Below are 21,910 nucleotides of genomic sequence, written 5' to 3' on the forward strand. Positions count from 1 at the left end.
AACTGGAATAGCACAATGTACTGATGTAATCTTTTACATTTCTGCTTTTAACTTGTAAAGTGTTAAATAATATGCAAGTAAAACATGTAAAATATTATTCCTAACATATGTTATAAAAGCCCAGTGTGTGTATGTATATAATGTAGTAGGCCTATTTAAATTCCAGTGTATGTATGTATGTATCTAGTATGTATGTAATCAGGTAGTTATTAATGCCCTATATCTACAATGTTTATTAGAAAATTTAGCAATGCTCATTTATCAGGTAATTCATCAATGCCAATAATCAAGTAATGATATCAGGTAGATCATCAATGCTCACATCTACATGTACTGCTGATATCAAGTATTTTATCAATGCTCACATCTACCGCTGATATCAAGTAGTTTATCAATGCTCACATCTACTGCTGATATAAGGTAGTTTATCAATGCTCACATCTACTGCTGATATCAAGTATTTTATCAATGCTCACATCTACTGCTGATATAAGGTAGTTTATCAATGCTCACATCTACTGCTGATATCAAGTATTTTATTAATGCTCACATCTACTGCTGATATAAGGTAGTTTATCAATGCTCACAGCAGTCAAGTTAGCTCAATCGATAAGGCGTTCGACTGTGGTGCGAGAGGTTGTGGGTTTGAACCCTGGCGGTGCCTAGTACGCTCACATGGAAAAAAAATTGAGTTAGCTTGAAATTCCCCTGGACAAGGAACTCGTTGTAACCCGTACGAAACTCGGGGAGCTGATCCTGGTTGCGATGGTTATTTGTGGAATGTCTAGGGTGTGCGCTCTTGAAGCAGCAAAGTCCCTGATTTGTTGTTTAATGGTTTGTGGAATGATGTGGGCCGTAGTGGTCAGCGACAACCTGTAAAGTGTGCTGAGGCTTGTGGATCAACATCTAGGTGTTGTGCCTGTGCGTAGCGCACTATAAATCACTTCGCTTTTTTTTATCAATGCTAACATCTACTGCTGATATTAAGTAGTTTATCAATATTCAATATCTTCTACTGAAATGCACAAAAAAGTTAGACCTGATCTTACCATGGAGATTAGTCCTAAGGAGAAAGAACTATTCAAACTATATGAACCGTATCTTTAATAGGAATACCGTAACTATCATAGGATATAGCTAGCTCTAAACCTTTACGCTACTAAAACTATGTGAAACAGAAAATTCATTCTATGCCACTATGTGTTGCGACCAGTGAAATGTTTCAATCAACAAAATTACCTAATAATCCTTCCCTTTTAGAATTAAGATAATTTAAAGTTCAGAAACACTATGTTTTTGGAAAGTTTATGCATGTAAATTCCTTTTTGTAACTTTATTTCATAATTTTAATAAGTGTCTTCCTGGAAATGACTGACTAAAGTGCCGTGATCGCTAATTAGGATAAATATTATACATGTTTAATCCATTACTAATCTGATGTGCACCTTTGTGTTATTAATATCAAACTACTAAGTATAGCATAGCTATTGTGTCATTACTTACTTCAGTACAACTACATACTATGATTCCATTTTTATTCTAAAACAAAATTGTGATTTATTCTCTAATCAATTTTTGAGCATATCATAAATCTCATTTTCTACGCACATCCCAAGTACCTCTTTAGTGAGGTTGTTTCTGTCATTAAAACATTTTGAAAAATGAGCTTTAACATGGCATAATGTTCAAAATAAGATTGAACATAATTGGGCTATTCCAGTTGAAATCCATACACCCTATTGAAGACATGACCTTAATCTTCCACATAGGGAGTGTGAATTTCTAATGGAGTTACCTTACTCCATTTGAAATCTACACTCCCTGTGTAGAGATTAAGGACATGTCTTCCATAGGGTGTATGGATTTCAACTGGAATATCCCATTCTATATTTAAATGAGTACACTTAGCCTATTTTCATGATCAACTCCTTGCACAAAGTGTTCACAAATTTCACATCACTAAATATTTAAGAATGATTGAATAACTATCAAATCTGCAATACTGATGATTTTTGTTTTAAACAAATCTGCAAATTTGTTAGACATATTATTCAGAGAGCAAAAATAATGATTATAAAACTAATCCTACTATAATATGAATTTTGTGAAAATTATAACCCAGTGAAAATGAAATCTTAGTGATTAACACCTGAATATATCATTAGATGTTTAATGATGCTGTAAATGTCATGAGTGTGTTTTGTTAAATATAGTGTAAGCATTCATGTACATGATATAATCAAGTGATATGAGGGAAGTGAACTTATTATGAGAGGCGACATTCCAGTCACAAAGCTGACGACTAAAATGAGCTATGTAATGATGTAAATAAATCAGACAAAGTAAACAAAAAAACCCTTTTCTCATTGTTTCTGAATGTTTAAAGAGAACATACCAAAAGTTTAATAGCATCCTATAGACGAAAATGCTTTCGTTAGGAGGCTGACCCCCCTTCCTCCCATCCTCCCTGTAAACATACATGTAAGTTTGAAATGCCCAGGGGGAACTGGTCATTGACCACAGGGTATTATACGTGACCAAAGATTCATATAAAAGTGGTCTTTTTTCATGATCAGGCAATGTAGGTACATATCATATCATATTTGTTTAGGGGTACATTTTCAGACCTCAAAAATACCTGTTTAGGATGCTTTTTGAGAATTTGTGGTTATGCATGATACCCCATGTCAGTGCCCAGTGCCCCCTCCCCCCAGTGGAATGTTAAAAATTCCAACCCGAAATTTCAACTTTTACCAATATTTTAACCAGTTTTTACAAACCCCCTAAAAAAAGGATTTAGTTTATTGGACATGTTGGACATCATCAAACTTTTGGTTTGTATCTCTTTCATATAATTATTTAATTACCTTTTAAAAACAAAATGCACTATAGGATCACTTATTAAGATATGTTTTTTTGCATATAACCCTTAACTCTGACAAGATTTCCAATGTTTCAATTGCTTTTAGAAGAATGAATGACAGTGGTGGATGGGGTTGTTGAGGAGGAACTCTTCTGTCAATGGTTAAAAAAACCAAACCCAGACACGAGAGTGCCACTTTTTTCGTTTCCATTTTGGCACGGTTTACTGTTTATAATTTGACAAAGGAGTCACAAACTACAGGGGCGTACCGTGGCCGCCCCTTCCCGGGGGCTGAAGAAAATCCAATTTTGCCGCCCCTTTTCAACAGCCCGAAAAGGTTGCTCAATTTTTTTACTTATAAAGTGAAGAGCAAAAAAAAAAAAAAAAAAAAAGAAAGGATTTATAGGCGCTACCGCCCCAAAAGCAACACATTTTGATGTATAGTACAATTTTTTCACATTTTCCGCCTTTTTTTCTTGACTAATTTTTTTTGCTGCCCTTCTTCTTTCCGCCGCCCTTCGATTTGGCTGCCCCTACTTTGACCCGGGGCTGGCGCCCCAAAGCCCCCCCAAAAAAATACGCGCATGAACTATATGTTCCATCATATGCAAGGAGAGCCTCGAACTGGCAATACTATATAGACATGAAAGGAAGAATAATGTAACTTTACACAATGTTATATGACTGGTTTCCCATTCATGTATGCTGCCAGATCAAGGCTCTCATATGGTGGAACAGTGCAATCGGCAAATAGGCATTTACTACAAGAACAAATAGATTCTGATATATTGCCAATTTTACGCTTGAAAAGAAGCAATAAAATTAAAAATAAATTTTCTCCCTATTCAGACTATTTATTACAAGGTTCCTATTCCAGCCAAACCATTTCATTTTGTGAAGAGATTCATCAGGTTTATAGATAATTATATTCCTGCTTCATCAGAGAAATCCATTTAGAGTCGCAAAAGAGGTCCTGCCATCATGAACAGGGACGAAGGGGCCTATCAATTAAGTGACACCTATGACCCCCTCCTCATCAAGAGCATGCCACAATGAGATGAAACTGTGCCACCACCAGCAAGTATGGATGATGGGATACCAATCAGTGCCATTCTGTGAAAGTATGTTGACCATGACGTACAACACTGTCAGGTAGGTGTCAAAGTTAAATTTTTGAAATGCGAAAATTCCAAAATACGACTTGTATTTTGATGCAATACTGTAAACCACTTCATTTTGCTAGGGATTTAATTTTGCTAATTTCGCTATAGGCCATAATTCATGAAATTAAGTATCCATGAATTTTGGCAGATTTACATTGAATTGTAAACATGAATTCCTGGATTAGCGAAATTAAATACCCATGAAAATGGTGGTCATTGGGAATTAGTGAAATTAAGTACTAGCGAAATTAAATATCTTTACAGTATACAATATTCTTTCCCAATTTATTGATTATTACACCCCTTGCACTTGAGGTTTGATATTCTTTAAGAAAACTCTTGCAAAGGAATTATGAATCAATTCATTCTCACATATTATCTACTGTCTACTGAAAGATTACAATAAATCAAGCAAATTGGAATCATTTGACAATGCCATCCTGGGTATTAGGCCAAAGAAAAAAAGATTATTTGCTTGTGCTTGTCAATCCAACCATCCCTAATAAAAAACACATTTTTTGTTTTATTTTATTTTCATTTTTTTTTAAACTTCTTAAAAACTATTTTCATTAAAAACCTTGAATTATTCAGTCTGTGCCTGAGACTAGTATACCAGTCTTATACTAGTCTCAGGTCTGTGCATTTGAGAAAGGAGTTTGTACAAACAAAAGTGTTGCTGAAGTATCAGATCGTGCCTCCGTTCCTCAGGTGAACTGTAGACCCAAGTGAAAATGAATGAGTGCTGGCATGCTGGTCACTTTTAGAAAAAAAAAAAAGAAATAAAAAAAGAAGCTTTAAAATCTTTCACAGACCGAACAACCCGCAGACGACCCATCTATAAAACGTTGACTATGGACAATCAAACGATTTCTTTTGGAATACCCTACCACTGTAAATTATCAATGGCATCTTTTATGAACGACCCATACACATACACTGTGAACGTAAAAAATGGTAGGGTATTCTAAAAGATAGCCAATTAAACAATCTTTTTTTGCCTTATCTACCATGTGGACCAGACAGGGTCTAATTCTGCATAAAACCGGGCAACGTTATTTCTATAGATCTGCTGCGCATTCAATTGCATTGTATTGCATCGTAATTTCATTTGTGTCTATGCTAATTATGTTTACACAACATGAACTCACATGTTTTTAAGCAAATTCGCCGATAATAGGTGATCAAAAGCGATCGGAATGTTACAAAAGAGCAGATCGCATTCAGCTTACTTCATATGAGATGATCTTTGGAAATATACGGCATAATTTGTCTTGGTGTTTGCGGTATGCCATGCAGTAAAATATTAATACGTTGCGGCAATTCATGATTGACAACTAACAATTGGCGTGTCCTTCGTATCCTCCACTGTCAATTTCTTATCCACTCACTAATCCTCACAAAAGCTTTGTGTTGATTACGTAATATGTGGAGGCACATTGCAATAAGTACAATGAAATAATGAGTAGGGCGGGCTCCGAGGCGGGTTTCTTCTTCATCTTACGTAACAGTATTGTTCTCCAAAAAACCCGGAAGCTTGTCGTTTGGAGCTCTAGCTGAAATACAGCAAGATAATGTAAGATAGTAAATGTAAACCTGTATTTTAGCTAGAGTATCTCGAGCTAATGTGGACTTTGAATATATGAGTCGGATGTCGGGAATATTGATTTTGTGATATAGACAATAATAGTATTCAACATTCTTTGCATTTAATTGTTCTGAGCAACACTGGTGTGACCATATCTCTGGAACCTTAAGTCTAACTATAATGGGGTACTCAGCAAAATAAAGCTCTAAGAATGGCTCATGCAATGAAATTGAAAACTGAATTTTGATTTTGATCGACATCAGACTCATTTTACTTGATCGCATCACATATATAATAAATTTGATATAACTAAAGCTAAAGTAAGTCATCTTTTGAGAATACCACCCAATATCATTTTGCTTTTAATTATCACTAAATTGATTTCTACAAAATGGCAATCTATATATACATCTATATATATACCATATCTTTTCCCCAAGTAGCACCAATAGCGTTCCAGACAATCATCGCTGCAATAAAATGTCTGCCTCCGTAAATGTCATTAATTCCCTAGTAGATTCATGTTTGTTTTTATAATTGCAAATTACGATACATCGCCGTCTTCCATCAAGTAATTTAATTTGGAAAGCAGTTTCATTTTTATTGAGTTTAACAATACAGATATGTTGAGCTGAAATTCAGGTGTTTGAATTGAAGGTACCATTTTGAAGGAGAGGAGAGAGGGACAGACAAGCAGAGATGACAGAAAGACAGACACATCCAGCGTGGTAAATAAGGTGGGCCCGGGGGCCCATAGCCCGTGAAAATCAATGCGGGCCCAACGAAAATGTGCCATGAGGGCCCGACTGGCCCATGAAAAAAATAAGTAAATAAATAAATAAATTTAAGCTTACTGAAAAACAGGACTGAAAATACAAAAAATCTTCCAAGACATCGTCCATACTACATTAATTCATAATGGAGATTCATTTTAAATGCTGATTTTTTCAAAAAATGTGTTTATTTTCCACTCTCAATTTATTCGGGCCCGCAAAAGTTTGTGAGGGCCCCTAAAGATTCAAGAACAAGGGCCCAAATGGCCCATGGTCATTTTTGCTTATTTACCACACTGAGACACACCGACATATAGGCAGACAGACCGACAGACAGACAGACAGATAGACATCCAGAGGGAGTATGGGTTTCAAATAGAGCAGACAATTGGGTAACTTCTAAAGCCATATACAAAGGGAGTATGGGTTTCAAAATAATAAACCCTAGTCAATTCCATTTGAAAAACATACTCCCTCTGTGGAAGACTATTCTTAAATCTTCTACAGAGGTATGGCATATTTCAAATGAAATGGCACTAGCCCAGTACTGATACCAATAATGAAACTCTGACTTCAACTCCCCGCGCTCGCCGCCGTGCGCAATCGGGCATCGCAATCAGAGGGAACTGAGTTGGTTCTACAAATAGTCCATTATGTCCCTATGCTGCTCTTCATACACACTTCATGTATAAGAGTCAAGATTGAACAGGACAAAATTAGGGACAAGGGGAATTGATGAAATTTAATAGAATTTTTAAGCGGGCACAAACCTGTGTACATGAAACCAGTCGGTCTTATATTTCACAATAAATTATAAAGAGACTAAAAAGTGAAACTTTTATGATTATGATATTCCCATGCACCTGTACTCCTCAAAGCTTTATATCAAGTGAGAACAAGATCATATTGACTCTGTTGTCTATCTATTCTAGGGCTTATTTATGGGATACTCAATGGGCTATTCTAGTTGAAATCCATACACCCCCTAAGAAAAACATGATTCTTGTCTCCTACACATGGAGTGTGAATTTCAAATGGGGTTACCTGAATAGGTTACTCCATTTAAATCTCAAATCTAGGATAGCAGTGGCGTAGCATCATACGGGCATGGTGGGGGCATGTGCCCCCCAATCGAGTGCAACATTTAGAAAATCCCATAGGAAAATTGCAAAAAATTAGCTTGTGCCACCCATCAGACCCGATGCCCCCAATCATGGTCGGTGCCCATATGATTAACGCTACGCCACTGTAGGAAAGTGAACCTAAACCATGCCAAAAGGAAGTAATTGCTAGTGATGTAATAGAATATACAGCCTTTTATCATACCAACACTAACATCCCACAACCCTAAGTATCCCACATGATGTGATTGCATCATTATGCAAAATCACATTTTGTGGTGCAACACATCAAAAGGGAGGACTTTGCAGGTGAAGTCAATTTTGAGTTCAGTATTTCTGCTTTGAAAGCATTTTGTAAGCTTTAAAATGACACCTCATTTGCTAAAATTAATCAAGGCATTCATATATTGTAAGTAAAAAAGCATCCTGATTTTTTTATTATTTTCCTTATTGTTTTCCATCTATTTTAATCTATACCTTGAAAAGCAATTTGCCGCAAAGTCCCCATTTTTGATGTGCTGCGTCACATATGGTCATGGAAAGCTTGGCTTTGATGCGTTATCGCCATTTGTGTGTCTAGCACCTGGGATCTAGGTTCAAAACTACACCTGAGAAAAAACTTTCCTCTTCATCGTCTTCCTTCCTTCTTGCCTCCTCCTCTGCCAAAAGGCCTCCAGTAAGTTAGGGTATTACTGTAATGCTAACTGCAACCTGTACATGTATGTCATCGGTTGCTTCATATTAAACTAATCCTTTTTAAGCTTATACTAATTACTGCTCCTAGGTTTGAAATCAGGTTAATCTTATGAAGTAAGCTATTCCAGTTGAAATCCATACACCCCCTATGGAAGACATGACCTTAATCTTCCACACAGGGAGTGTAGATTTCAAATGGAGTCACTCATTCATGTAAACCCATTTGAAATTCACACTCCTGTATAGAAGATTATGGTCATGGCTTATATAGGGGGTGTATGGATTGTAACTGGAATAGTGTAATATTTTATGCTTGACCAAAGATTTGTAGAAGAGGCTCCTCTTGTAATTGCACTGTCCATTAATAGGAATCAATCAAATATTTGAGATATCAACATTTCAACATTCTGTATGAAACAAAGGCATAACAAAATAAAACAAACAAAAATATTTATAAAAAAAACAACCGAAACTCTGTAGTAAAGATCCGCAACTGACAGTGGGTGCCACATTCCAAGCAGCACACGGCAGTTAGTAAGAGAAAAAAGATGTTTTTGTACCTTGATTAATAAAAAAATGTCCAAGAGAGCCATCCTAAGCCATATAAAAAGGCTACAATCCAGGGGCTTCTGGGGCACAGCCCCCTGGACCATTATCATCCATTTTGACCTTTTAACATTATCAATAGCTTTGTAAAGACTTCTCTCCCAAATTAATAGCCCATTATTTTGATAATATTGTACCATTATTTTGCATGGTGGAATGTTAACAAATGACCTACTTAAAAAGATTTAATAGTAATAATATTTTCACACACATGTGAGTTCTTAATTATAACAAAAAGTGGCAAATTTCCATCATTCATCCTTTTCAAAACAACGCTCAATTGGGTCTGAAAATATTTCCAGTTTCCACAACCCGATGTTTCAATAACTACAGAAATCCTCTTGTGCATTTTTCCAGAAAATGTCCACTTGACCTTGTGGTACCATCACTGTCTATGCACTTATTTCTTTTTGCCCAAAATTTTCAATTAATTTTGGCATAACATGTTTAGAAAATATGTTTGCAAAAAATTGTCAGATTTTTCAGATTTTGGTGAAACTATAGGGTAATTTTAGCCTCTAGAAAAAAGACATCCCCTTTCTTGGGAAATCTTTCTCATCATCATATTTCTTCACATTAAATTATTCAAAATAATAAAAGCAATACAAGACAGCTATGGCTCATATTGATTTTTGCATCTGAACTTTTCATATATACGCAAGAATGGCTACTTGATTAACTTAACACTTTGTGTATCTAAAAATATATTGCATGGGATTAGTGTAGCAACAAACATGACCGTAGGCTATGATGAACAAGCCTCAAATCTAATACTTAGGGTTACTCTTCAAATTTAACAGGTTGAAACAAGACTGACCTGTGTGATTCTTCTCATCCATGTCCAAGAGTGAAAAAAACAACTTTTCTACCAGGACTCAAATTTGGGGAAAATAGTTGGAACCAGGACTCATTTTAGGCTAAGTAGGACTCAATTTTGATTAGAAACAGCAAGTATTTAAAGGCCCATTCAGTGATACTGATTTGCTCATCTGGACGATCGTAAAAATCATCAAATTTGGTACATTTGTCATTGTCATACATTATAATAACATAGGCTGCTAGTGGTTCAGCCAAATGTTTTAATTTGTTCATGTTTTTAGCACAAGGTTTGAAAATTTTACAGAATTTAGGCAAAATTAGCTTTACTTTGAACAGGAAAGTAATTTCAAATTCCATAACAATAGTGCATTGTATGTCTCTTCTACATCAAATTGGATATATATTCTTAGGGTCAGCTTTGAATATTCAGACCACAGATAGCTATGTAACTTATGCCATTTTGATGAGGAAAAATTTTGAGATTAGGTCACACTATCCTCCTTTAAACTATTAATGATTATTTTTGCTTTCAACAGAAACACATCATGTGTTTTGTTATCACATTTGCTTGTTTTTCACTTTATGTCCAACAATTTTCCACTTCCCAATCAATCTATACACCGTATTAGAGAAGACATGTTAAAACATGCCTAAGATTATTAGCAATAAACTAACTAATCCCTGCGCATAAACTATAAAATACCAAACACTAATTTTTGTGTCAATTACATAACAAGGTGGAAAATGACCTGCTTTTGGTTTCCAGCAATATCAATGCAACCAGTGCATGAGGGCGACATTTCAACACCCACCAAAAGTTATCATGCAGGCAACAAATTTTCTTATCTAACAGCATTGAGTGGTAACTATAGAGGGCAGCATTGCATGTGTGCCGTTGCAATTCCAACACTGCCTGGGAAAGTTTGGTATGAAATAAAATTGGATATTATATTCTTCAATATTCAGCTGAAATATTGATTTCAATCATGATTTGCTTTTAAATAATAGATCAAATTTATTTTGATTGTGCATTAAATATATACTGCACCCAGAAAGTATCCTTACACTTGGAAAAAGTTCCTAATTCCTAAAACTACACCATATTTGGGTAAATGTATTTTTTAAATAGATGTACTACCTGATCCTGCATATTATAACACCCCATTGATTCCAATGTGACCCCCAGAAGTAAAGTTACAAGCATTTAATTGGACGAAGATCCAGTTTTAAAAGTGACAAACCACAGATTCTAGAAGGGTGGACAAACTGACCCATATGCACCTGTTCGGGAGCATGCAACGACAATGTACAGCCATTATAGACAATAACGGTGGCCACACAAGATATTGATGGGATCAAAATAACTTAAGGGAAGGGGTATGAACGTTTGGACAGTATTTATTTTGGGACATTGGAGCACATCAGACATATCGAATTGCATTCTGAATACGAAGAATGTCCTGATGATATCAAATTATTTTGATTTTTTGAAATTCGCAATTTAATACACATTTTATGGCAAATCATTAAAAATAGATATTTTTGATATTTAACAGTACTGAAGTAAACTTTATAAATCTGATGATTTATACTTAAAGTGTATGTAGGTGGGATGAAAAGCCGACGATCAATTGAAAATTTTGACCTTTAAATTATTGAAGATATGGATTTTTTTCCCCAAAACACAAAAAAAAAATTAGGTCTTTTTGGGAAAAAAATCCATATCTTCAATATGAAAGATCAAAATTTTCAATTGACCGTCGGCTTTTTCTCCCAGCTACATACACTTTAAGAATATATCATTAGATTTATAAAATTTACTTCGAGGACTGTTATTATATCAAAATTTGAAAAATATCAAATTTTTATAATTTGTCATAAAATTTGTATTATATTGTGATTTTCAAAAATGAAAATTATTTGATATAAGAAAGACATGCTTCGTATTCAGAATGCAATTCGATAGATCTGAGGTGCTCTCATGTCCCACAAAAAATACTGTCGAAACGCAATAAACGCTCATTCTAGATCCCTTAAAGAAAAGGACCTACAGAAAATTGAAACAAAAGAACTGAAAAATAAAATAAAAGTTGTGAAAAGTACAGAGAAGAAAAAATCAAGTAAAAACTTACTGCTTTAAATAAAGCGTGACTGAAGAAACTGTGTTGTCTCTTTGTTGCGCTTGTTGGAATCTTTTCGCCTTGTATAGGCCAGTTTGTCACTTTAAAAACTGGACCTTTGTCCAATCAAATGCTTGTAACTTTACTTCTGGAGGTCACATTGGATTCAATGGGGTGTCATAATATGCAAGTTTAGATGATGCGTCTATAAAAAAAAACAAAGTTACCCAAATATGGTTTAGTTTTAAAAGTAGGAACTTTTTCCCAGTTTTTTTCAAGTGTAAGGATACTTTCTGGGTGCAGTATATTTTGTCTTTTTAAAATGAGTGTAACTTTGTCCATTGGCTTAGGGTAGTGGTTCGTCATATTAAGAAACTTGGAACTATCAATGTCAGCATGGTTATTGGTTAAGCACATTTTTTCAGTGATTTCACTCTGAAGACCTGCTCAAAGCAATTCAAACACTACTTAAGATCCAGCACTTTCAAACTAAAGTAATTTCACTTGTTTTCTTGTTGTTTTCTCGTTGTTTTCTGGTGTCGCGGGCCGCAAAAAATTGACAGGTATGACAAATGCTACACCACAGGCCTTAATGTACATTGTAGATGTCGACCCCTGAGCTAGATAGAAAGATATACTGACAGGCAAACAGACAAACAGATAAACAAACATACAAACTTACCTCCGTTCCAATTCAATAGGTTAACCATTGGTTAAAGTTGTCCTTGTAGTACTCCAAACATGACAGACAGACACCCCTACTCACACAGGTACTTGTGTGTCTGTAAGACTTGTGTGATTTTTCTTGTGTGTCTTTTTGTCCAGACGGACACATAACAGACACCTGCCGGACACCTTGTGTGTCTTTTTTTTCATATTGTGTATCTTTTTTTTGTTGTTGTTGCTTGTGTACCTTTTTCAATACCTTTAAAAATGAGCTCTACACACCCCCGAAAGATATTGCTTCTGTGTCTAAACACACAAGAAAAAAACCACACACAAGCTAGTTTTAGTACGCAAAAAAGACACACAAATATAGCCTTGGACAGACAGACAGACACCAAGACACCCGACACACAACTATGCAAACTTACCTCCAACAGATTAACCATAGGTTGCAGTGCTCCTTGGGTAAGTAATGTATCCCTGCATTCAGGTCCATCCCCGGCGATGTTGCCAAGAGCCCAGCAACACTGGTCCTATAGTAATAGGATAAAAATATTGCATGGAAGCTACAAATCAAAGTCATGAGTAGGCTAGAGCTCAACCGATATTGCATTTGTCTACCGATCTGATATCCAATATCGATTTTATAATATCGGCCGATATACCTGTGAATGATCCTAGCACTTCAGAATACGTCCGGTGGTTCTCTAAAGTTGCAGAAATTTTTTTTTAAATTTTTTTTTTACCGATATCCGATCCGATATTGCAAATATCGGGTCGATATGATGATATCCGATCCGATAATCGGTTGAGCCCTAGTCATGAGGTTCTTTAACCCTAAACACTGACAGTGCTTTTTGGTGCTAGGAAAGACAGACAAGTAAGAAATTTGGAATTCTTATTCCGTACCCTGATACAAAGACATGCTTTTTTTACCTGTAATACAGCATTTTGGCCACTCAGATAAGTGATGAGATAAGGCGCAGCATGTTTAAGGGCTAACAAACAATGTTCATGTATACTGGCTGATAGGTTGGTCACACACCATGCTGCTTCTAGCTGTAATGCTGGGTCCGTTCCACTTAGCAGGCCTACCAGACATCGTAGGGAGTTGTCCACGCTAAAAAATATCAGTAATGGGAAACACAATCAAGCAATTTAACTAATTGGACTAATTTGACTAAAATAGTACTCTAAACAAAAATTCATTTTACGAGGTAAGTGATAGGCAGTGGTGGTGCCACGGGGGAGGGGGGATGCCCCACAGTCAGAACTCTTGCCCCCTGTTTTCCCCAGTAAAAACCTAAAATTACAAAAATTTCCACTTTTTGATGCAATTTTGCACAAAATGTGTTGATTTTGCCCCCCCATGCCCCCCAAAAGTTCCTGGTGCCGCCACTGCTGATAGGCAACATCAAAGCACAACAGCAGGTCTATAACTTGGTTTAAAAATTATCTGGCTCCTTTCACAGTTCAATTTTGGAAATAACTGCCCTGTTTTTATGTGATGTGACTCCATCCTCCAGCCCCCATCATGACCCCCCCGACATGCCACCTTAAAAATGCTTTTACTAAGCCACTACCCTGGGAAAACATTTTCTTCAAAGTCTAATAAGAGTATCAACATATCCTTCTTGAAAAGGCAATGGTAGTAAACATAATTTTTCACCAAGTAGAAAAAGTGATCCACCTGGGAATTGAACCCAGGACATCAGGTTTACAAAACCTATGCCTTAACCACTTGGCCACAGGAGCTTTGTGATTAAGCTGGTTGAAATTAGGACCTATAAGCGGTCACTTAAACTTATCTCCTCCCCACAAGTAGCCCATAGTGGCCCCTCCTTTCTCCAAATCCTTTCTCTACACCCAATGCCAGCTCCCAATAAGTCAGTTATCTGAATAACACCTCTAGTACCAATTCACTGCCCAGGTCAAACATCTTCTTCAAGGTCTTCAAGAGTGAAAACCTATAATTACTGGGGAGGCAGTGGTATCCCTTCCTTTCTCCAAGCCCCTTCTCTAAACCCATCAAATCGCTAGCCTTCGCTCAAAGTGCTGGTGTACACACGCATGCGCTTAAAGACGCCACATAGAAACAGCTGCTTCAACGCGTTGACATCACTGCCACATCAGGGTGAAGAATGGTATAGCTCCTAATAAGTCAGTTACCATAACAACACCTCTACCAATCCACTGCCCAGGTCAAACATTTTCTTCAAAGATTTCAAGAGTGTCAACTTATCATTGGTGGAAAGGCAGTAGTAGTTTCACTCCTTTCTTCAAACCCTTTCCCTAGACCCAGCCCCAGCACTCTGTTATAGGTCAGCCCTGGAATTATAGAAAATTTTGGGCTTCATAACTGCTAAATTGATGGTCTAAAGAATATAAAAGTATACATTTTTAGAATAGCAAAGACTTGATGATTTCAACTGTGAGGTCAAATTTGGGCCAAAATAAAATAAAAATATTTTTTGGGCCCAAAAGTTTTTGGTCAACGTAACAAAAATAATCTTGGCCCAAATTAAGATGAATTTATCAAGTTTTGCCATTCTAAATATGTATACTTTTATATTCTTTAGGCCAACAATTTAGCAGTTATGTGGCCCAAAAGTTCCATAATTTCAGGGTTAAGACCACCCTTAACAAAACCTCTACCCCAATCCCCATTTCTCTAGACTCAACCCCATCTCTAGCTACCAATAAGCCACTTACCTTAAGAATGCCTCTACCAATCCACTGCCCTGGGCAAACATCTTCTTCAATGTTTTCAAGAGTGACAACCTATCATTGCTGTGAACCTGCAGAGCTTTGCTGGTGTGTTTCACCTAGAAATTATACATCATAAAAATATGTTAATATATGTGACATGTCATGTCAAAAGGAGACACTTTTGGGCAGGATCATAAATGGAGAAATAGCCAAAAATCTGCCCGGGGGTGACTTTTTCACAATTTAGGTTTGTTGCGAATTTGTGATGTTATTAATGTTTAAAATATTGTCTGATAGTTTCAGACCGGAATATAACTGGCATCTTAAATTTTTTGAGACATTTTTCGAGGTAATACCTACTCTCAACGTTGTCAATAATATTTTTAAAGGCCAATATCTCAATTTCTAATTTTATAATACCATAACTTACGAACTCAATATCTTCGCTTCAGAATGTCCGATTTCATTGGGGAAAACGGCGTTAGCGTTGTGGAGCAAAATATCTCTATATTTAAGATATTTTAAACCTCAAAATTGATAACCTGCCCAAAAGTATCTCCTTTTCACATGATACGTCACATATATATACAAGTATGCAAAGGTCATCTATTTAAAGACTGAAATTATCATCAAATTATAATTGTTTTCATATCATGGTCATGATAATGGAGCAAGGGTGGGTAGTAGTGGCCACCTGTTTCAATCTAATGCTCACCATGGTGAATTTCAATCTTGATGGCATGCATGGGTAAACTGGCCAGATGAATAAGTGTTAGAGATTGGAGTTGCATCCTTGCCACATCACCCTTCAAGATGGCTGACAATCTATGGGCCCACATAGATGTCATGAAGAAAACTTACTTTATAACCAAAAGGGGCTCTACTATTTGAAATCCATACACCCCCTATGAAAGTCATGACCTTATTTAATCATCCAATATATTCATAAATATGCAAATAACATGGCACAAAACTATACAGGACATCAGGCCACCATATCCTATCACCGTTCCAAGTTTGATCAGTTATTGCGTTAGAGCTGCACAGTGGATTAATGAATTTGCTTTATTATCATAATACAGTATACACTGAGATTTTTGCAGTGGTTTTATTTTTGTGAATTTCGCAGATTAGTATGTAACCACGAAAATAATAACCTGCGAATATGTTGAAATGAAGAAATTTCTTATGTGTTTTATTTTATAAGTTGCCAACAACTGCGAATTTAACCCTATTCTATTACCCCTCATCAATTTCGTGCCATATGGCACAAAATGGCTTAATATGCATGTAAAAAATATTTTCATAAATAAGGTCTTATCTTTTGAACATTTTTGATAATTTATCACTTCTCTATCAACAATATTTCCTAATATAACTACCATACACATCATAAAAATTTTTGGTGTATATATAGAAACACGGCAGTGTATTTAAAACTGCATGAAAATGCCACATTGATGTACTCATACACTTCAAAAATGTAAATCAAAATATGTTTTTCATCATATCTGGCTATGAACTCATTAATTATTCATGAGCTAATTTGCATAGAATTTACATAATTAATTATTAAAGTACACTGTTGATTGGTATTGTGATTGGTTCACTTTTATTCTGAAATTTTTTTGGAGGCACCTACAAACCAAAGAACACATCATCCCTTAAGAGGTGGGATATGAACGTTTGGACAGTATTTATTTTGGGACATTAGACATCAGACATATCGAATTGCATTCTGAATACGAAGAATGTCATTCTGATATCAAATAATTTTGATTTTTAAAAATTTAATACACATTTATGGCAAATCATTAAAATTGATATTTTTGATATTTAACAGTACTTGAAGTAAACTTTATAAATCTGATGATTTATACTGAAAGTGAATGTAGGTGGGATGAAAAGCCGACGATCAATTGAAAATTTTGACCTTTCGTATTGAAGATATGGATTTTTTCCCCAAAACACCTAAAAAATTAGGTCTTTTGGGAAAAAATCCATATCTTCAATATGAAAGGTCAAAATTTTCAATCGATCGTCGGCTTTTCCTCCCTACATACACTTTAAGAATATATCATTAAATTTATATAATATACTTCGATGATTGTTATATATCAAAAATTTGAAAAATATCAAATTTTTATAATTTGTCATAAAATTTGTATTATAGTATTGTGATTTTCAAAAAATGAAAATTATTTGATATCAGAAAGACAGGCTTCGTATTCAGAATGCAATTCGATAGGTCTGAGGTGCTCTCATGTCCCACAAAAAATACTGTCGAAACGCAATAAACGCTCATTTTAGATCCCTTAAGCTTACCTGCTCAACAGTATATTCAACTTCTTCAAGTTCCTCTGCTACTTCTTCTAATCTAACACGTTTAGAATTTAACAGCTTCTCTCGTCTCTGTTTTCTGATTCCTGGAAATAACATAAAGTCAGTCATAATCTCATGAATAAAGGTGATGTGTGCGATGCAATCATATTTTATTACCGTATTATCTGTAATAAACGTCCTGTCCTGGGGACGTTGCATTTTTCCCAAAAGGGGCGTTTAATAAAAGTGAAATTTCAGTGAAAAAGACTTAAAAATCAGGTCCAAATTCCCATTGGTGCACCTGTAGAAAGGAGGTATTTACGACTATACTAATACTACCGGTACTACTGATGATGGCATCCACATAATCGCATGGAAAATGACATTTTCGTGGTAAATGCAACAAAATTTCACCCGTAAGTGCATCATCAAGCAAGAATCTGATGAAATTAGTAAAATTCTACCATAATTAGGCAATGAAATGGATGGATGTACAAGTCATAATAGGTTTTGTCTATGCAATTTAGCGATCATCACTGACATGACTGATGCAAGTTTTATGCTTACTCACACGATATGGCATGGAAATGCTTGCATGTTTGTCAATTTTCATTGAAAAATTAGAGGAGGCATTTATTAGAGGGGAGCGTTTATTACAGACAATACGGTATTTGTTAACACACAGCCACAAATGTAGACTCGCTTGCCAGTCTCGTGTACGCCGTTTGTACACTGAGACTGGCTTATGCCATTTTGTGTGTCAATGGGATTTACACACTTAACGTTTTGCGCAGCTCAAACATTTCAACAATTTTTTTTGCAATCCAGTCAATTTATATGAAATTGGTACTCACATATCTGATCTCCAAATCATAGTTATCTTATTCAATGTATCCAAGTAAATTAAACTTGGAATTTCTGATACTTAAAAGGTAATTTCCAAGCCGTCGACCCCCCTACGTCCGACTAGCGTGATCGGTGGTGAAACAATGCAAGTCACGAGATGACCCACCTCATTTACAGCCGGTTTCTGTCATCAAGTCGTGTTCGCGATATAGCCACGTTGCACAAGTGAGGTCGAGACTAATTGGTGACGTTGATAACAACAAGTAAACAAAATGGCTGGGAGAACTGAGAAAGTCGTGTTTTTTAAAAAATGTTTCATCGTGATGATCAGAAACCTCAAAAAACTTTTTTTGACCGTGCTTGATATGCTAACGATATACAGGTACATTGAAGGCTATAAATTGGATGGTAAATAAGCCAAATATTGCAAGAAATCTTCTCGCTAGAATCCTAGCGAGCCCGCAAAAAAATGTCTGTCCATGCAAAAGTAATATAGGTATGCTAGGTGAATTCAAATTTGCCATCAAACTGCATCATTTTACATATCAAATTAAAGCCCTTGAGTAAAGAAAGCCAAAACTGAAAACAGTTTTGTCATAGCACTTTCCGTAACAAAGTTACATCTTGTCAAAGATTGACTTTCATTAAAAAGATTATGCTAGCAAAATCCCCCAAAACGGCATTTAGGGGTGTTTCTAGATCTTAGTCTCATGGCGATAGCAGCTTTTTTTTTTTTTTCTGCTATCAAAATACCTCTAAAATTCCATGTGCGACTTGATTATCACCATAAAAATCATATATTTGGGTCAAGTGAAGTATAGAAAACATATTTATGTAGGTTTCCTTCACCGACCTATTCTCAAAAAAAAAATCAAATTTCTAGGGAAATATGCATTGTGTTTGGGCCCGGTCTCGGCGAATTTCGCTGACTAGCAAATGTGTTAACTAAGGTTTGCCTGGGATACCTATACAGTAATAGTGACAACGTAAAATCGTGACTACCACCCAGCTAACCAAATAACGTTCTCTGAACGTTCTGAGAACGTATCGTTGACGTTTTCTAGACGTTTCGATAAAACGTTTTTAACACATAACTTTGTTGAAGGTTTTTACGTTCTAAAAAACGTTATTAAAAGACGTTCTAAAACGTTTTCTAACGTATAAAACGTTTTAAAAACCTTTCTTTCTGTCACCCAGGGCGTATCCAGGACCTACAGAAAGCGTGTCGGACGTTGTAGCACGCAACGGACGTACTACTTAACGTTGTAGAAACGTCCAAAACGTCCTGAAAACGTTATAGGAACGTGAAAAACGTATTGCATATTTTGGTTTTTTTTATTACAGGACGCACTTGTCACCATCAGAAAACGTATGTTACCTTTCTACAACATTTTTAGAACATTTTAATGACGTATAGACAACTTTTACTAGTACACTTTACAAAAGTACCAAAAATATTATACATAATATACAAAACTATAGGTCCGGCTCCTGGGGAAAAAACGCGGTCCATGGCAGTTTTACAGTGACCAAGTGACGGAAACACCGGACGAAAACTCTGTAGTATAAACACGAGAACCGTGTGTAGTGATACGTCTACCATGATGATAGAATAATGTTTCACACCAGGTAACAGGCCCTCGAAATCCGCGGTAACGCGGCCGCGCCGTTCCCAGCAAAAAAATTGGAGGTCACAGAAAAAAAAAATTGAAAAAAAAAAAAAAAAAAAAAAAAAAAAATGATTTTTTTTTTCTTTTTTTAAATTTTTTCTAAGTTTCTAACCTTACTGCATGTATTCAAACCACCCAAGCCAAACTAACCTTTAACATAACCCAAAACCCAAAGGGAAATTGATTTCACCTGAAAATGACAGAAAATCTGACCTATATTTAATGTTTTTAAATGCATTGCATGAATGTGTTTATAACGTTTTAATTACTTTAAATTTGCCTTATTTCAATTTTCATGGAAATTGTTATTTTTATTGGTAATAAAATAAAAGAGAAACCTTTCACATAATTTTGGAAAATTGAAAAATTTCTAAAATTCTGGAAATACAAAAAAAATATATTGAAGTGCAAAAGCTTTTTTCTTCTGGGTAAGAACTTTTTTCTTACATGCAACAGCTTTGATATTGCAGGGTAGAAATTTGATAAATGGGTCATCATATACAAAATGCATGCATGGACCTATTTATCAAATTTCTAACCTGCAAGAAAAAGGATGTTGCATGCAAGAAAAAATTCTTACCAGAAGAAAAAAACTTCTGCACTTAAATGTATTTTTTTTGTATTTTCAGAATTTTAGATTTTTTTTTTAATTTCCAAAATTATGTGAAAGCTTTCTCCTTCCTATAATATGCCATAAAATAGCTATTTTGATGAGATGAGGCTAAATAAAGTAATTGAAACTTTATATATTCATGCATTTAATAATACTAAACATGCTATATATACATGTAGGTCCGATTTTGGGGTGAAATCAAGTTCACCCCTAATTCTCTTTTGGGGGTTGGGCAAGGGTGTTAAGTTTGGTTTGGTTATATTTATAGTAAGGTTTGTGAGATGGGTTAGAGTTTGTGTAAGGCCAGAAAAAAAATGTTATTAAAATTAATGCTATAATTACTTGACCATGTCGGAAATGAATTTCACAAGATAATTCTGAAGATGAGGAATTCCAACACTCAACTCTTGTTCATTGTTGTATTGTAGAGCATAAAATGTAGCGTATTTTACACATTACTTTTATCATACAATGCATTCTTCATGCACATTAGTAGGCCCTCCCCCCGCATGGGGGCCCCCTCCCACATACCCGAAAAGGGGGGTGTTAAAAATTTTATGAATCATCGTTTTTATATTGTGCATTATATATCAATTTCAGCCATGTAGGCCATGTTATTAGGCAAAGAAAACACTTTGAAGAATGCCTCTCATGTACAAAAGTATAGGAAACTGAACATTTAAAACCACCTTTTTAGGATGAAGGAAGCATTTTTTTCAAAAATGTCTGAAACAGGCCAAGAATTACATTAACATAGATATATGCATTTTTTATGTCACAAATGGCCTCTTTTGGGGTGTTAAATCTGCTAAAATCGCCTGGACTCTACCCCTGCGGGGGGGCAGCTCTGCCTCCTCAACCCACATGGATAATATTTTAGAGTTTTTTTATCAAAGCCCACTCTCATGCCTGAATTAGAGCCTCAGAATGGTGATTTCTTACTTTTACAGTACTTTTAACATAAATGCATACATAAATCATATTTTAAAAGACTAAAATCCATGAGCTTTTTAGGCTTTTTGAGCCCCTGGACCCCAACCGTTTAGGGCGAGCGACAAGGCGCTCGCGAATTTCACAGAAAATTTAAAGCAACATAGTTTAAGTTCCCAGACAGGAAATATTTTTCCTATGCCCTGCCAGGTAATACGTATGACCTCAACAGTTCCATGTTCGACAGCGACAGCAGCAGCAGCAGGTTCTGTATTTTACCGGCAGGAATATCCGCATGATCCCGGGAAATATATACACGAAGCAGAAACACACCATTGTTATGCCTATACCTGTTTGGGATAACTATTATGTTGGTACCTTAATCATGTTAATATTACATGTATCTAC

At 35.6% G+C, this 21,910-nt stretch overlaps 1 protein-coding gene and 1 non-coding gene across 2 annotated transcripts in view; both read right to left on the bottom strand.

The window, feature by feature from the left end:
- The window catches only part of LOC140146557 (uncharacterized), a 418,513-nt gene that overhangs the window by 395,274 nt on the left and 1,329 nt on the right, over window positions 1-21,910 (bottom strand). The window contains exons 2-5 of the mRNA XM_072168431.1: window positions 17,447-17,547; window positions 15,125-15,237; window positions 13,349-13,532; window positions 12,841-12,945 (exon numbers count right to left, since the gene is read on the bottom strand). Of these exons, the coding sequence (XP_072024532.1) occupies window positions 12,841-12,945; window positions 13,349-13,532; window positions 15,125-15,237; window positions 17,447-17,547 (503 nt within the window). The remainder of the gene's footprint in view (window positions 1-12,840; window positions 12,946-13,348; window positions 13,533-15,124; window positions 15,238-17,446; window positions 17,548-21,910) is intronic.
- On the bottom strand, window positions 14,095-14,167 carry Trnat-ugu (transfer RNA threonine (anticodon UGU)). The gene has a single exon. It is a non-coding gene; the product is annotated as a tRNA-Thr (tRNA).

The sequence above is a fragment of the Amphiura filiformis genome, chromosome 2 (assembly GCF_039555335.1).
Source record: "Amphiura filiformis chromosome 2, Afil_fr2py, whole genome shotgun sequence".
Taxonomy (NCBI): Eukaryota; Metazoa; Echinodermata; class Ophiuroidea; order Amphilepidida; family Amphiuridae; genus Amphiura; species Amphiura filiformis.